This window comes from Pinus tabuliformis, chromosome Q, assembly GCF_031772625.1.
Source record: "Pinus tabuliformis cultivar Carrire ecotype Pingquan chromosome Q, CPIR1, whole genome shotgun sequence".
NCBI classification, from domain to species: domain Eukaryota; kingdom Viridiplantae; phylum Streptophyta; class Pinopsida; order Pinales; family Pinaceae; genus Pinus; species Pinus tabuliformis.
In genome coordinates, this window is record NC_142296.1 from 173,110,556 (window position 1) to 173,129,658 (window position 19,103).

Here is a 19,103-nt window from a genome sequence, read left to right on the forward strand (position 1 = left end):
GATTATTGTTTCGTTCTAAATTAGTCCAAGAAAATTGAAGTACAAGGTTACTATTCTAGTGTTGCCAACCATTCAAAAATTCAAGCAAAAGTCCATGTTGTGTAGTCAAATTATTGTGAAGATAATTTAGAGTTTTTTGTTTTGTTCATTGTTACTGCCAAATTTTACTTTGCTAGACCTCAACTCATAGCTTTGTTTGAAGATGTGGTCTCTCATATCCATTGTTGATGTGGTATTGATAGGTGAGGAGAACTATTGAAAGTGGTCCAAGAAGATAGAAAAAAAATCTCATTTTCAATGATTAGTAGGATGTTATCCATGAAAGAGAAGTTGTCATTAGCATATAAGATGAAGATAGTGGACCTAGCAAGCCTACATCATAAGAGCAACAAACCATGTGGAAAAACAAATTAAAGAAAGCATATTTCATGATTGTTGCAATTGTAAGCAAAGAGGTGAGGAATCATGTTGTTTTCGGTAAATATTTTTATGGTGCTTTGAATAAATTAAAGGACTTGTGCAACTCACACTTAGAACTAGAAGTTGTGCAACTACTAGTGGAGCTCTTTAACCTAGAGTTAAATGATGATGATCATATGACTTTATTCTCTAAGATCAAAGCTATCATGCATGATAATAGATGTCACTAGAACGAAGATAGACCTTCCTCTAAAAGGATTCACTAAGGCCCTCTACCCTGCAGATTCTCAAACCTTGAATCCCTGCTAGTGACCAACTAAAGTATATCACATTTGATTCTTTGGTGGAGAAAGTTACTAAGCATGGGAAAGACTTTGGAAATAAGAAGATGTTAGCTCATCCCATTAGAGAGACCAAGTGATTACTTAGACAGGGAAGAATCAATTGAAAGATTATTTTAGAGGAAATAATAGTAAAATAAGATGTGGAAGAAACAATTCCAGAGGCATGGTGGTGGACACAGTTATGATTAGAGGTCTAGTCTTCATTATATTCATCACGGTAAAAATGGACACGATGCAATGATGTGCAGATCCCCTTGAAGAATATTAAAGAAAAACATGATTTGAAAGAAGACAATGGTAAACCACCAAATCTAGTGAAAGGTAAAGCACCTAAACCCATTCATTACATTATTACCCATTGCAATATTGGAGTAATTAAATATTTATTTCACAATTCATTTTCTTCATGGAGAGTTGCATAGTTGTTTGATATAGTTACAACAGGCCACCTGTCCTTTTAGAAAGTTTTATTTTAATATTTCACTAACAATGTGACTATATGGTTTATTATGTAAATAAATCAAATCTCAAACCTTTTGGGAAATGACACCATCAAGCTTTAATTTCCTAGATTCCCAAATTTTCTTTTGCTTGATGTGCTCTATCTTCCAGAGTTGTAAAATAACTTGCCATCCCTTTTGTGCATTCGACAACAAGGCCACTCCATCCATATCATTGATGACAAAGTTGAAATAAGGAAGATCATTGACAACATGGTTGTCATGACTAGAGTAGAGGATGAAATATTGTTGAAGTTAAAAGGGACATATGTCCATGCACATAATTCTGCACACCTCTTGGACTACATTGAAGGTACATTTCCATCTAGCCTTTAATGGCACGCTATATTTGGAAATATTAATTATGACAACCTTCATTGTTATGAACCTTTGCCTTAAAAATGATAAGAAACCAATAATTATAGTGCTCTTCCAAGAGGAAACCTCCTTTTACAATGAATAGAATGTACAAGACAATATTTGATGATTCTGAGACTAGGTACCACTAGTATAATGTAGGAGACAAAGGGTACCATTATAATAAAATGGGACCATGAGATGTTATAACCTACACAAAAATATAACAATAATAATATAATCACTCAATATTCAGGGCTTAATAAGGGGTTTTAGGGTTGACACGAGGCTTATTTAGGGCTTAACATGCCACTTCTATTCAAATAAGTGTTGTCCTTAACACTTGACTACCAATGGGTGTTTCTAAACGAGCAACTTATATTCCCATGTTGCTTCTTCCGCTATTAGGTTTTTCCTTTTGATGAGGTACTCAATAATTTATTGATTTCTCAGCTGCTTATTCCTTTTTTCCAATATTGTTTTCGGCTCTAGTATTATTTTCCCCTCCTAATTAATCTATGGTAGAATAGTTTGGAATAGTATCATGTTACCAAATACCTTCAATGAGAAAGAAACATGGAAAATTGGATGTACACGTGAAGATGGAAGCAACTCTAATTTATAAGGCATACTTCCAATCCTCTTGAACACTTTATAGGGGCCATAATACCTTGGTGCTAATTTATTGTCCTTCTTTTGTTGCTTAAGGGACATTTGTTTATATGGTTGTAGTCTCACAAATATCGAATCCCCCACTTCAAATTCCTTTTCATTGCAACGTTGATCTGCTTGTTTTTCATCCTATTTTGTGCCATAATCAAGTTGTCCTTCAAATAGGTTGAGAACCTCTTGTTAGTGTTGTATGTTGTCCTTTACTTCCTGAGCCTCTATAGTCCCTTTCTAGGGTGATGTGATGGATGATATCCATAAAGTGCCATACATGGTGACATTTTTGATGAGGTATGGAAGGATGTATTGAACCACTAGTTTGCTAAGGGAAACATTTGACCCATTGTGTTTGTGTATCAGATGTAAAGCAACATAGATATCCTTCTAAACGTTTATTCACAATCTCAATTTTCCCATCAGATTGAGGATAGTAAGATGAGTTGTGAGGCAATTGAGTACCCAAACAAGAAAATAATTTAGTCCAAAAATTTATAGTGAAAATTGGATCGTTGTCACTTATAATAATCTTTGGTATTCCATTTAGCTTTTGGACTATTTGCATGAATTCTTCTTCCACTGCACTTGCTTTAAAAGGACGAGAAATAGAGCAAAAATGGTCATACATTGTCATTCAATCCACCACTGCCATAATGAGACTCTTTCCTTCAAATTTGGGTAAACCTATAATAAAATCCATTAAAACTTCTTCCTAATGCTGTGTTGGTATGGCTAATGCCTAAAGGAGCTTTGGGGTCTTAATTGTCTCTCCCTTATTTTGTTGGCATACCACACATTCTATCGCAAACTTTTGCACATATGCTTTAAGGCCTTCCCAAAAAAAAATTTCTTGATCCTATGGTATGTCTTTAAGAACCTCGAATGTCCTCCTAATGGAGAAGTGTGTAATTTTGAAAGGACCTTTTATTTGAGTTGAGAATTCTTACATAAGTATAAGCAAGCTCGTGTTGGGTCCCTATAATACTAGTGATTACCCCATTACTATTGTAGTTATACCCCTTATTTATATTGTTGTGCCCCTTACCCCCATGTTGTTATTTTTGTGCCCCATAGAATCCCTCTATTGTTATTTTTGTGGCTTTATATTATTATTGTTAGGTCGGCTGGATTATATTGTGACTCCTTAGACTCCTATATATAGAAAGGAGGTTTTGTCATTTGAATCATCCAAGAATTGTTCATTTATGTAATGTAAAGGAGGTTGCCCCCTCGAAGAGGCTGAATTCTAAGGCGTTGATCTATCTTTTCTTGAGCTGGTTTCATAACATTTGGTATCAGAGCTTTGGATTCTAGGGTTTCGCTGCTCCAAACATGTCATCGTGGAATTTTGCTATAACTTTTTTCTGTGACGTTTCATAAGTCGCAAAAAAAAACCCATTTGAGAAGAAATCGCGCTGAACCTTGGGTCTGAATTTCAGAGCTTTTTGCACGATATTTGCGGAGATATGATCTGAGGAATTTGGTCTTTTTGCTGACTCCTGAATTACATTCAAAACAGGTGACCTGGGGAAAATCGTCATAACTTTCTCTCTGGGGATCGGATTGAAATTTCGTAAGAAGTTATAGAAAGAGGACGGACTTTAGTTTCTTGGGTGCATGTTTCAGATCCAAAGGTTGAAACAGTGACTCGTGGCACGTAGTACAAGTTCGCTCTACTGAACTAGTCTAGAAGCAAGTCACTGTGGGAGATTTCACATAACTCTTCCTTGGAGAATCCAATTTGGGTCAAACTTGTGGCATTGGAAAGAGGACGTAGAAGGCTACTACAGATCAAAATTTCCAAACTGGATGATCCGAAATTACAGAGATACATCAGATTCAATATCAGGCTTCTACAAAGTGAAAAAAAGGTGTGTAGTTTTTTTTTTAAATTTTTGCGTAAGCTTGGTTTAACGGAATTCAAAGGGCATAGTAAAGTATTATTATCAGTAACTGATGCCCTGAGGAAAGAAAATGCAAACACCTAGTAAGGAACCTGAAAGCTCTAGCATGACTCATGAAGAAGAGGAAGAAATGCTACATGATATATCAAAATTACAAGAACAAGTGCAACAAATGTCACGCTCACAAAAGCTAACAGAAGCTAAGATAAATGGCGTGGAATCTAAGATAAATGGTGTGGAATCTAAGATAAAGGGCATGGAAGCTAAGATGGATGATTCGAAGACAGATTTGAAGAGAGACATGGCAGATTTGAAGACAGACATGGCAAATTTGAAGACAGATTTGACAAATTTTCTACAAGAAATACTTACTAGTGGTGAAAAGGTTGTAAAGGAAACTCATGATGTGAACAAAAGTAATGTTAATCATGATTCCATAGACTCTAACGTTGGATCGAAGACCCACCATATTCCAAAAATCGATATCAGGAAGTTTGATGGCAAGGATCCCGCCACATGGATATTACAGATGGAGCAGTTCTTCGATCTCAATAATGTGCAAAACACGCAAAAGGTAGGTATGGCAACTGTATATTTGGAACCAAATCAGTTTGTATGGTATCAATGGCTTTGCTCTCGAAAAAAATTTATCGCTTGGGCAATTTTTACGGAAGAATTGATAGCACATTATGAAGATACAAAAAGAAACACTTTTTTTAGCCAATTGATAAGTCTCAAACAAAAGGGTTTAGTAATGGAGCACATTGAGGAGTTCCAAAAATTGAACATAAGGGTAAAAGATATTCCAGAGGAGCATAGGATTGATGTGTTCATAGGGTGTTTAAAGGATAATATCCAACATGATGTTTGCCTTTGGGAACCTGATTCATTAGAGAAGGCATTCAGGTTAGCAAGAAAAATGGAAAGCAAAATTATGGCAACCAGGAAGCATACCACTCACAACTATAAAGATGGAAGTGTTTTTTCCCCTAGTCTTCCACAACATATAAGGTGGACACCACAAAAATTGGAAGAAAAAAGAGAAAAAGGGCTTTGTTACAGTTGTGATAGCAAATACACTAAAGGTCATAAGCGTGCTGAAAAGAAATTATTCTACATAGATTATGAAGAGGAAGAAGAAAAGGAGCAAGAAAGGTCAAAAGAAGAAGATATACTCCAGGAACAAAGCCTAGATGAAGAACAAAAAAATCCGACCATATCTTGTAATGCATTGGCGGGAATTACCACTCCTCAAACCATCAAGATAGAAGGACAAATCAAGAAGAAAAAGGTAATAGTGTTGATTGATTCAGGAAGCACCCACAATTTTATTCATTGTAGGGTAGCAAAATAATTGAATTGCTTCCTATATCCAGCACCAGAGTGTCAAGTGATGATTGCAAATGGAGGAACAATAAATTGCTCTAGAAGGTGCCATAATATCAAGCTATCCATGGGAGAATATGTATTGACTAGCCCAATGCTTTCCATTCCAATGGGAGGTGCTGATGTTGTACTAGGAGTCCAATGGCTACAATCCTTGGGTACAATAGCTTTTAATTTTCAAGAACTTTTCATCAAATTTTCTATGGAAGGAAAGGAAGTTGAATTAAGGGGTATTGCAGGGAAACCAGGAAAGATAATCAGCTCTAATGGTATGACAAAGCTTCTTAAAAAGGAGCAAAGAGGTGTAATTGCACAATTATGTTCGCTAGATGTTTCCACATTGGAATCATCTATTTCTCCATATCTCCAAAAAGTCTTGGACAATCATTCCAAGGTATTTGAGACTCCCAAAGGTCTCCCACCTATGTGTGATCATGATCATGCTATTCATCTGATTCTAGGAAGTGTTCCTCCAAACATCAGGCCATATAGATATCCCTATGTCCAAAAAAGTGAAATTGGACGTATGGTTGTAGAAATGTTAGAGGCTGGTATAATTCAACCAAGTCAAAGTTCTTTCTCTGCTCCAGTAGTATTGGTGCACAAGAAGGATGGATCATGGCGCATGTGTCCAGATTATAGGGAGCTCAACAAGCTCACTATTAAAGATAAGTTCCCCATTCCTGTCATTGATGAATTACTGGATGAATTGCATGGATCAATTTACTTCACCAAGTTGGATCTTCGTTCGGGATATCATCAAATCAGAATGAAGATTGAAGACATTCCGAAAACGACATTTAGAACTCATGAGGGTCATTATGAATTTTTGGTCATGCCTTTTGGCCTTACCAATGCACCTTCAACATTTCAAGGTTTGATGAATTCAATTTTCAAACCATTCCTTAGAAAATTTGTGTTAGTATTTTTTGATGATCATGTTGAACATGTTGACAAGGTGCTACAACTATTGGAGGAGAAACAATTATATGCAAAAAGATCCAAATGTTTCTTTGGAGTCCAGGAGGTGGAATATTTGGGTCATATTGTATCTCATGAAGGAGTTAAGGTAGACCCTAGCAAAATTAAAGCCATTAAGGAATGGAAAATCCCCACATCCATAAAGCATCTGCGAGGATTTCTTGGGTTGACAGGGTATTATCACAAATTTGTTAAGAATTATGGGAGAATAGCAGCACCTCTAACAACATTATTGAAGAAAGATGCATTTTCATGGACTCCGGAAGCAACAAAGGCCTTTGAACATCTTAAAGAGGCAATGTGCCAAGCACCGGTCTTAGCTACACCGGACTTCACAAAAACCTTTATTGTGGAATGTGATGCTTCAGGAAATGGAATTGGTGTTGTTCTAATGCAAGATGAAAGACCCATTGCTTTTGAAAGTCGTCCAATCAAGGGAAAGTTTTTAAGCAAAGCTATTTATGAGAAGGAAATGTTGGCAATACTCCATGCACTTAAGAAATGACGACCCTACCTAATGGGAAGACACTTCAAGGTAAAAACGGATCATGATAGCCTTAAATACTTTTTAGAACAAAGATTATCCTCTGAAGAGCAACAAAAGTGGGTCACAAAGATGTTGGGTTATGACTTTGAAATCATCTACAAAAAAGGGAAGCAAAATGTGGTGGCAGATGCACTCTCAAGAAAGGATGAGGATGTGGAAGCATTGTTGTGCGCCATTTCTATTATCCAACCAGATTGGATAAACGAAGCAAGGGAGGAATGGAAGAATGATGAAGAAGTGTGGGCACTTATTCGAAAGCTACAACAAGATTCCAGTACGTCTGATACATTTAACTGGCAAAATGATTCGTTATGGTACAAAGATCGCTTATACCTCTGTAAGAATTCCCAGCTAAAACAAAAGATTCTTATGGAATTGCACACTTATCCCTTAGGAGGGCACTTAGGATTTTTAAAAACTTACCACAGGGTTAAGAAGGAATTTTTTTGGGATGGCCTTAAATCAGATATTCAAAAGTTTGTGGCAGAATGTTTGGTTTGCCAACAAAATAAAGTTGAAACAATTAAGACACCGGGTCTATTACAACCTTTATCCATTCCAAGCCAACGTTGGGAGGAGGTTTCAATGGATTTTATCACAGGTTTACCCAAGTCTGAGGGAAAGAGTGTAATCATGGTGGTAGTTGATAGACTTACCAAGTATGCACACTTTTGTGCATTATCACATCCATTTAAAGCCAGTACAGTTTCTACTGCATTTATGGAAACAATTCAAAAGCTACATGGAAACCCAAAGATTATTGTAAGTGACAGAGATCCCATTTTCACTGGAAATTTTTGGACTGAATTATTTTCTTGTCTTGGTACTCAGTTAGCTCATAGCTCATCTTATCATCCTCAATCTGATGGGCAAACTGAGATAGTAAACAAATGTTTGGAAGGATATCTTCGTTGCTTTGTATCTGATAAACAGACACAATGGGTCAAATGGTTGCCTCTAGCTGAATGGTGGTATAACACTTCCTTCCATACAGCAACAAAAATGACCCCATTTATGGCACTTTATGGGTATGAACCAACATCCATCACATCATATTTAAGAGAAAATTCTAAGGTTCAGGCAGTGGAACATCACATCAAACATCAACAACAAGTCCTCCAACTCTTAAAGGATAACCTTGTGTTGGCACAAAATAGAATGAAACAACAGGCAGATCAACATCGCAGTGAAAGAAGTTTTGATGTAGGTGATTGGGTATTCCTACGGCTACAACCATATAAGCAAATGTCCCTAAAGCAAGCTAAGAAGGATAATAAATTATCACCAAAGTATTATGGTCCGTACAATGTGTTGCAAAAGATTGGTACTATGGCATACAAATTGGAGCTTCCTGCAGCTTCTCGATTGCACCCAGTTTTCCATGTTTCATGTTTAAAGAAGGTTATAGGCGACAAGATCCCAGTTCAAACAATATTGCCAGAACTTGACGAGGAAGGAAAAATTATATTGGAACCGGAAGCAGTCACAGAAACAAGAACTCGACAGCTACGAAATCGATCAATTTCAGAGTATCTTATCAAGTGGAAGAACTTATTCATTGAAGATTCCACATGGGAGGATGAGAATTTTATGCAGAAGTATCCATAACTACTCAAGCATTGAGGACAACACTTTTTTGAAGGAGAGGGGCATGTTGGGTCCCTATAATACTAGTGATTACCCCATTACTATTGTAGTTATACCCCTTATTTATATTGTTGTGCCCCTATTACCCCCATGTTGTTATTTCTGTGCCCCATAGAATCCCTCTATTGTTTTTTCCAGTGGAAAAAAATCTGTAACCTTTTATTTAAAAAATGAAAAGTTACAATTGCAGATGCATGATGCATTTCCATAAGCTGCCCATTGGGCTCGAGTGCTTTCGCACCCTTCGCAACGTTACATGACTAACGTGCAAAAATGATGAGAAAAAGAAGAGTGAGAGAGAGAGAGAAGAAGGGAGAAAGCAAGAAAAACTGAATTACATATGTGAGTAAAACTCACGCTTCAGGTTTTTCTTCCTTTTTTCTTTTCGACCTTGCGCCATTCTCCTTGAGTGGGCTCGATCGAGGCTATGACTAACTGTGTTTCTGCTTTCTGCAAGCCTAATTCCTTGTCTGAATCTGATGTGTCTGATTGGTGATGCCGTTTTATCCCTCCCATGTTATGGTCATCATTTGTCTTCTCTGCCTGAGTTGGGTGAAGCTGAGAGGCCTTGTTGTCTGATGTGGTTTCCTTCTGATTCCCCGTTTCTTTGGAAACCTCAGCTTTCTCTGTGGTGGTACCTTCCTCTTCTGCTTCTGATTCTTCATCCTCTGAGATCAGGGGAGAGAATAGCCATCCTTTCCTCTGTTTCCCTTTCTGCTTTCTTTTACTGTTTACTTTCTTGGCTTCTGGACATGTGTTTTGCAAGTGTCCTGTTTGTCTGCAGAGCCTACATCTGAATGCAGTATTTTCATAGTCTAGTGCTTGCAACCAATTTTGTTGTTTATAAATCAGCCTTATGTTGTCAGGCAACCCTTTACTTAGATCCACTTCCACACAGATGCGTGCAAAAGTGAAGATCCTTTCGTCAATCCTTTCCAGATCTGTTTTGATGTATTTCCCTATGCTGTTCCCGATTCCTTCTAAGATTCGTTCACTCCAGAAGTGAAGGAGAAGGTTATGTAGACGAACCCAGACCGACACTTTGGACATTGTCATTTTGTTTGGATCAAAGTCTGTAAACCATGGGGTCGTGAACAGCCCCGCCGTTCCCCAGAACCAAGGCCCAGCATTGATGATTGTATCTCTGACTTCCTTTGATGCAAATCTAACTATGAAAAATCCTTTGGAACATAAATGTATGTCACATTCCATGGTCCAAGTGGTGAAGATCCAGTGGAATAGTTTCGTTGGATTTGGCCAGAAACTGTTAAATCGACATATTAGAGCCCGTGTTTCATATGACTTGACATAATCATCCAGCCCTGTGGAATCAAAGTTAAGGGCTGGGGTTTGCCCTAGCTGGTCTACTATGTATGGCCTAGGTGTGTATCCGCCTTGATCTGGAGAAGGCCCTGAATCTATGCTACCTTGAAGGATGTTTTTGTAGGAGGGACCTCCCTTGGGTCGATGCTGAGGTGCTGTCTTTTTCCCTTTGTCTTCTCCTGAGCTGCTTGGCTGACCCTGAGGAGGGGCCCCTCCTCTCAGCCTGAGGAGGGGCCCCTCCTCTCAGCCTGAGGTTCAAAGCAATGGTTTCACCTAGGCTGATCTCATAGCTTCCCATGGTTTTGTTATCCTGGAGAGACCATCTGCCATTGAATAAATGTTGGATCTGACCAGGATATCCAGTCAATGCCCAGATTTGTTGCTTCAGCTGCAGCACAGTACTATCTGCATGTACCCATACTAAAAAAGATTGCTTCTCTGGGGTTTTAATGAAAATCTGAAAACAAGCTTTTGTTACTTGGTGTCTGCATTTTACCTGAGTTCCAGCTCTGCCTGAACCGGTGTCGTTGCTGGTTGCCTTGTGATCTAGCTGTAGGCAGTCTTCGAGATCTGAGCTTCTATTGGGACATTCTGCCATTTGCATGTCGCGATCTGCGAACCCTCTGTTGGATCGGGGCATATATCCACCGATCTGCTGCCTGGGTTCTTGGAGATCTTGGATCTTGCTCATATTAGATAGATCCGGCCTGGATCTACATGGTTTGGGCCATGCAAATGTGTGCAAAGTCAGATCTGCACCATGCAATCCCCCGTCTTTGCACGCATGAAGCGACTGAAGAGGGGTGAGCCTGACTATCATCAGACTGGCGTATCCTGTATATATCAGACCGATCTCTGACGATTTTCCGCCCCCAAATTGGGTTCTGGGCCCAAAGACTAATAGTTTCTGCGGATCTCTGGCCTCGAACGGCTTTGCTGGCTTCTCCTTCAGATCGGCCTTAGCTGTTTTTGGCCCATCAAGCAATAGGTGATATGGACGAAGGATAACTGCTGTGCAAAAAACATCCGGTGCTTCCTAGGCGTTGGGTCGCATGATCAAGGCAGCTCCAGCGGCTTGAGGAGGGTCGAAACGCTCTAGCTCCGCGCTCTTAATGTCAATCCTGTGGGAAGCAGTGACTGCGTCCTTCCCTTCCACGCCGCCTCCGACGATCGCCATGACGAGGGTTTCATATCCTGCGCGGAAAGAGTTCTCAGCGATGGCCATATCTCCGTCCCTCCTGAATCCCTCTATTGTTATTTTTGTGGCTTTATATTATTATTGTTAGGTCGGCTGGATTATATTGTGACTCCTTAGACTCCTATATATAGAAAGGAGGTTTTGTCATTTGAATCATCCAAGAATTGTTCATTTATGTAATGTAAAGGAGGTTGCCCCCTCGAAGAGGCTGACTTCTAAGGCGTTGATCTATCTTTTCTTGAGCTGGTTTCATAACAGCTCGATACCATAACAAATCATTTTTCAATGTCAAGTTTTCTACTGCATTGGGGTCCTCCTAAAGTTGTTGATTGATCTTTCATATCTTCTCATCTTGTTCCCATTCTATCCTTGCTTCTTCCACCTAGTCACATTGTGGAATGGAAATAATGCACAATAAACCATTTATGATTTTTATATGACATGTATTGGATTATTTAGAGTTGTTCTCCCAATGTTTGAGGAGTTACATTGAAATTTGAAACTCATCACTATACTTTTGGGGTTGTGCTCTATGCACATATTTGTGTACATCATATGTATGCATGTTTAATATTATTTGTTATTTATGTTTATTACAAGTGGGGTGGAGCACCTTCAAGGAGTGCATATCATGATTTTAGCTATAGTTTTGGATAGATGTAGTCAGCTTTAGAAAGCTTTGAAGGATCATAAAGAATATAGTTCGAATACTACATTTTGTCGAATTTTCATCATCATATGTGTTGGAATTGCAAGGTTACAACCCTTACAAGTTAGGGTTTTGTTCTAGTCTTTAAACCAAGTTGACTTACTATTACACACAAATTTGACCCCATATATACCCCATTAGGCTCATTATAAACAATACACCATAACTAAAGGGCATTTATTATGTCCAAATCATCTAGAATTTACACCTAGCCTTATTTATTGAGATATGCTACCCAAGACAAATAACTTATGCCTCACTAATAGAGAAACGTTAGGATATCATATATAATTGGTTACATCAATGCAACACATTCTCATGGGGATTGGATCTAAGTCTCTGTGACAAAGACTGACTTAATTTACCACTTTACCACAACCTCCTTCAATTCTCTAAGATGCCAAACCTTGAAAATAGTATTGATGGAGTGCATGGGTTCTCAATATGGTTACCTCCAATGTTCAAATCCCTTAGAGACATGTTTTGCAATTTGTAAGTCGGCTTGCTTATACAAGTGGGTTATTTTCATGTAGTTAGGTCCGACTACACACATTGGGTAAATTTTGTAGAATAAATACCCTCACTTATCGGTTTCTTAATCAAAAGGATATTTTAGAGTGTTGTAAGCCAACTACATTCCACTATAATACTCATAGAATGAGGAAAGGTGTGCGTTCATCAGAATGATAGCATGAAATATCTTGTAAAGAAAACAAAGAGATTTTGATTTTGGTCTTGAGCCAAATACAACTATATTCCTACTACGCACTATTGCTTAAAACCATAATTTTGGAAATTCACGTTGGCTACTTACAATTTATTTATTGTTATCATTTATTCCATGAAAATTTCATTTATATATGGAATAATGAAATATTTGAATTTCACTTCATTTAACAACTATTTCTACATATTAAATGTTTATGGTATAAATTTCTAAACATTTTATACATAGGTTTCTACTAAATATATATTATTTATGGTTATTACATTAAATTTTATAAGAAAATTTAAAAGCAAAATATTCAAAAAATTCACTTCATATAAGAACATCTAATTAATGTATCCCATTTATAATGTTAAAATTAAATATTTATTCAACAATATCTTTTACAATTTCCAGTTTTATAATTATTACATTCAATTGATAAGATTTAAATAATTTTTTTTATTAAAAAATTATGAATATTAAAAAACATAAACCTTCACCAAATATAAATATATTAATTAAAAACTTAAGTTATTAAAGTGGTATAATTTTCTTAATTAAAAATCATGTTAGATAATTACATTTCTGTAAACATCTCATTTAAAAATAAATATATACAACAATTCAACCCCTTTAACAAAACAAAGATTACAAGTAAAATTCCATAATGCCAAATCTATCAAATAAAGTAAAGAATAAAATCCCATAATCCACCCCTAAAGCCTTAACCAAAAGAAACCCTACCATTCTGAGTGGGATCAACCTTTCCAATATAAATAAAAATAAGCGTAATTAAAACTTCTGACGTGAATATTTGTTGTGAGGGAGCGGAAGCGCGCGGGATGTCTATTGCATCTCTTCAAATGTTTATGATTTCCCTAACATGAGATAACTAACCTTAAATTGAAGTATTTGGTCTCTTGAACTCTGGAAGCCATCTCTGTGTCCGATGTCTATTGTATCTCTTCAAATGTTTATGTTATTCTCTAACATGAAATAACTAACATTAAATTGAAGTATTTGGCCTCTGGAAGCCATCTTTGTTCCGCTCTTGCATTCAGAAGACAAACAAACCAACAGGCCCAAATTGATTGTCTAGTTTTGTACAAATATGGGCTCAAGAGTGCACACAGTTACAGTGCTAAAAGAATTCGAGCCATTCGGTTTAACAGTGGAGGCCTCTGATAATGGCAGCAACAGAAAGCGTAATGATGGAAAGTACCAGTACATGTTATTCGATCCACAAATTTTAAGACCCCGAGATGATGATAGCTGTCTTTACGCTGACGATTGCGAGCACGAGCTCTTTATTCGTGGAAAACAGTAAGCATTCCGCTATTCATTTTATTTTCATTTCACAGCAGGCATTTTGTTATTTTCTGGATTTAATTACCGATTCGCATTTTGCATTTTCGTTTCTGTATGAGTTTCACTGGAAAACTAGTTTAAGTAGTTGTATCTATTTTATGAAGTAGGGAGGATGACGCATACCTCTAAGCTAGTAGCGAAATGGAAATGGTGAAGATAATTGTCTCCAAAAGCTGAACTTACTATCTGTGGTCTATTGCCCTTGGCGGTCATATGGTTTGTTAGGGGCTGCGTGCCCTAGCTGTGTGGTGAACCAAGTAAAGTAATGTAGATTGTCTCGGGTCACTGGTTAATTGTCTCGGTGAACCAAGTAAAGTAATGTAGATTGTCTGGGGTCACTGGTTAATTGTCTGGGTGAACCAAGTAAAGTAATGTAGGTTGTCTCGGGCCACTGGTTAATTGTCTGGGTGAACCAAGAGGATGCCATCTTGGTTAATTGGCTTGTAGGCTAAATTAACTTGGACAGATGAATCACAAACGGAACCTGAGTTAATCCAGCATGTCACATCATTTGAGCTCTCTGCACAGCATCCACAGAACTGAGAGCTGAAGCAATATGTATAGATAGAGGCAGATGGCCTCGAGATCAAATATCGTTGTATCCTTTTTGTTTTTGTACCCAACTCCGTGCTTGTGGGTGATTTAGCACGAGGGATAATATGCAGTTTCAGAATTTGATTCCTTGTGATTTCCGTCAATGGGAGGTCCAAAAAGGTCTTTATGCCAATTGGGTGTTCTTGAACTTAGTTTGAAGTTTTGAACTGTTCACATCAGTTATTATAATTTATAGTAGATTGCATCTTGCTTCTGTCAAATGGGACAACTTGTAGCTACTTGTAGGATAATGATGATGACCTTTTCTATCTTAGTGCACTCAACTTTAATAAATTGCTTAATAAATAAGTAGTTTCTTTTTAGCCTTACATCATTTTTGCATTCTATATCTATCTATTTTCTCTCACGTGATGCTTATGCCAATCGTACATTTTCTTTCCTTGCAGTTTACTATGGAGCTCGGGTCCCCAAGTTTTCAAGCGATTTAGTGCACCATCAACAATCATTAAGGTCCTTTAAAGCACTTTTTTAGCTTTTGAATTATATATTTCAGAAATCTCAGAACATTTTACAATCGTGAATCCACGGTAGACTAGGTTGTTATGTGATTGAGTTAAACGTAAACCTATATTGTGGGTTAGTTGTTTGCACTTTCAACCTCAATTTTGGGTTTTTAGCTTACTCTTTAAATTTCAATAATGCCAGATGATATGCATCCAACCAATTTGTAGTTTCCTATGTTTTCATGTCCAAGAAACTATCTACCTATTGCATTTGAGACTTTAATTGCCAACTTGCAAACAGGTTACATGATATTTCTCAGATTTTCTTGGCAGACAATGAATCTCCTTGTTGTCAATACACAGTCAATATGTCTTATAAAATTTTGTGGCATTGGATTTAGTCTTTTGTTTAGTGAGAGTTATTTATTCTATCAGTAATGCTTTATGGAGTTGAGAAGCACATGATCATTTAAGTTAATACTTATAATAACCACCATTTTTGCTGATGAAAGCAACATCCAATACCACTTTACACATTTGACCTATAAGATGAAAACCATGGTTTAGATTGTTCTTGTATGTTTCTTACAGAATGTAATAACATTGAATGCCCATGTAACTTGCTGTTTTACAATCCCTTTTACCTAATTGTTATACCTACAAGGATTTGAGCATTCTGAAAGTCAGCTTAGAAAATTTCACATGGTATCAGAGCTAACTTCTCTGATTGAGATTCTCAATGATTTGCAGTGATAAATAAACTGTCGAGAAGATGAACTAGCAGTTAGAGGGTTCAAAGTTTTATTTCCAGATTTGGGAGTTTGTGCAATAGATCTCAGAGATGGTAGCTGTGTGCCTCATTTGAGGATAGATTGAATGGTGTGTTGAATTTATTGGTATGAAAGGTGAAGGTTACACGCTAGTAAAAGAAAATGATCTTCGGGATATCATCAAGGACGTTTTGACTGCACTTATAGATCCACAACAGTTGATGTTGATATTTGTAGTGTGAGTGGGTACTCTTGCACAACCCTAAGTGTCTAGGTGTGTAGAAGTCATTTACGGATCTCCTTAAGGCACTTGCTTAAATGTGAGCAAGTTGCTAATGTAACTTCCTAATTACTTACTAACTACAGGCTATTTAATTTTATATAACATTGCCTTTCCCTTGAAAAGATGCTTTGTCCTCAAAGCATATGTAACAACGGGTGTTGTTGACGAAATGCTTCTGTCTCCCAAGAAGCTTCTTCTTCTGGTAAGTCCTTCCACTTGATCAGGTATTCTTTGATTACTCGTGATCACAGCGTCTTTTCCATGATGGAGATGATTCCATCTGGTTCTAGAATGACCCTTCTTTCGTCATCTCAGGTGGGAAGTCTTGTTTGTGTTGATTGATGTTCGCCAAGTGCCTTTTCAAGGCAGGATACATGGAAAACATTGTGAACATGACTTTTATCAGGAAGGCTTAAACTGTACGTTGCTTGGTTGATCTAGTACGGTCCATAAAACATTGGTGCCAATTTATTTTTTCCCTTCTGTTTTAGTGACAATTACTTGTAAGGCTAAAGTTTAACAAAGACCCACTCTCCAACTTCAAATTATCTCTTGGTTCTGTTTCGGTCAGCTTACTGCTTCATATGATTCTTGCATTATTTAGATTTGCTTTTAGAGTTTGGACGACTTTTTGGGTTTCTTCTAACTGGTTTTTAACAGTTGGAAGTTTCATCTCGATGATAGAAAAGTTTTTCCATTTCGGAGGTTTGTAACGGTATAGAGCTTGAAATGGAGTCAATTTTGCTGACGTGTGGTAAGTAGAATTGTACCACCATTCAGCGAGATGTAACCACTGAACCCACTTATTTTGTTTGTTTGTGGCATAACAACGTAGGTAGGCTTCTAAACATTTATTGACAACTTTTGTTTGGCCATCTGTTTGAGGATGGTAGGCTGAACTCATGTTGAGGTAGGTTCCTATATGATTGAAAAATTTCTTCCAAAAATTACCCTTAAATTTGGCATCTCTATCACTCACAATGACTTGGGAAATCCATGTAATTTGTAAACATATTTGCAAAATATTTCAGTGATTTGTTTTGCTGAGTCTGATTTCCTCTTTTCAATAAAGTGAGTATACTTGGTGAGTTTGTCGACTACTACAAGAATTTTATCCCTACCATCAGACATAGGTAAACCTTTGATAAAGTCCATTGATATCTCTTCCCATTTTTGGTTTGGGATATTTAAAGGATTAAGTAGTCCAGGTGTCATAATATTTTCATTTTTATTCCTCTGGCATTTATCACATTCTGCTACATATTTCTGAATATTGTTACTCATTCCCTTCCAAAAGAATGACTGGCGTGCATTATAGTAGGTTTTAAAGAACCCTACATGTCCGATTGACAGTGAATCATGCGACTCCTTGAGAATATTGGCTTTAAATTTGGAATTTGAATTTAGATAAATTCTTCCCTTATACCATAGAATATCGTTCTTCCATTCAAATTTTCAATTCTCAGGAAGATTATTGATTATAGCACTTGTTTCTGGATCTTTTGCATATTCACTTTGAATTTCATTAAGCCATTCGGGAACTACAACCGAAACTGCAAGTAATGATGGTTCTTCGTCCTTCCTAGACAGAGCATCAGCTACTACGTTATCTTTCCCCTTCTTATGTAATATATCCATGTCGAAGGTGTTGAAAATTGTAACTAGGTTTGGTCTTCATAATGACATGTAATTGTGACTTTTGTAAATGATGAAATAAAGAGAATAAAATTATTTTTGTAAAACTTGCTTCATGGGTTTTATGAGAAAGAGATTTTATTTATTAGATGGCTCCCATTGAGAGCCTTAGGATTTGTCATCAAAGTCAAAGAGTCAATGTCATGTATGAAGAATCCTTCTTGGGGATATAACCATGTATATGAGTCTATAAAATGTCTAGAAAGCCCTCCAACGACAAGCACAAAACCTCCTCTTGATGTCGGTCTCAAGATGCATAAGAAACTCATGTCGGCTCAGCTTATATGGAGACACATCTATTCATAATGTCATGTCGGCTTAATATATGGGACAAACTACTATAAATAGGAGCGAAGAATTTTTGCATTAACACACAGAACAGTTCGATATATCTCTGATTTTTTCGGTAGACAAAGACAGAAAAAAATTTGGATCTGTCTCTGAGATTTCGGATGGCAACTACAGTCAGAAGTTCAGTGGTCTTTCTGTGATTTCGGAGGACAAAAGGCAGTAAAGGAAAGTTCAGATCTTCACATCTCTCTATTTTCGGATGGGTATTACAGAGATCAATTCAGATCTCTAAACAGAGATGAACTTGGTTGGAAGGAGCAACAAGGAAGTTAATAAAGGGACAATGAAGAAGTCTAATGAACAGTGGCAGCAAAGGGAATTCAGATCCCTACAGTTCTGTGATAAAGGGAATTCAGATCCCTCTTGAGTACAGTTCGGGTGCCTGGGTTCAGTATAGGATATGAAACTCGGATAGAGAAGGTAGAGACAGCTAGGACATCTTCAGTTCGTTGATGATGACAGTAAGAAGGTCCCACGAGAAGAGATCTAGATGAGATCTCAGTAATGTCAATGTTTGAATGCTCAAAAGATCAAAGAGGAAGAGGAGTCAAGAGAAGAGTCATGTCGAATCAAGAAAGAGTCATGACAGTTCACAAACTCATGTCGGCTTGCATATATGGGCAAACCACTATAAATACCCATGAAGGGTCAGCGCAAATCACATAAGAAAAATTCACGTTCTCTCTGAAATTTCGGTGGTACAAAAGATCCGAAAACTTGAAGGAACAGAACTCGCATAAAGGAACAGATCATTGGGTTAAGGAGCCGCAGTCAAGGAGGATCAAATCTCAGAGATCCGCAATCAAGAAAAGAGAGATCTCACATGAAGAAACAGATCTGCACCTAGGGTTTGACTGCACCTCGTTTGGGGTTTAGGTGCAGTCATG

The 19,103-nt window shown here is 37.3% G+C and overlaps 1 protein-coding gene across 1 annotated transcript in view; it reads left to right on the plus strand.

The window, feature by feature from the left end:
* Nucleotides 1–13,507: 13,507 nt before the first annotated feature.
* EMB2771 (E3 ubiquitin ligase) overlaps nt 13,508–19,103 on the plus strand; it is a 497,708-nt gene continuing 492,112 nt past the window's right edge. Inside the window, exons 1-2 of the mRNA XM_089384149.1 lie at nt 13,508–14,014; nt 15,061–15,124. Of these exons, the coding sequence (XP_089240275.1) occupies nt 13,803–14,014; nt 15,061–15,124 (276 nt within the window). The 5' untranslated portion in view covers nt 13,508–13,802. The remainder of the gene's footprint in view (nt 14,015–15,060; nt 15,125–19,103) is intronic.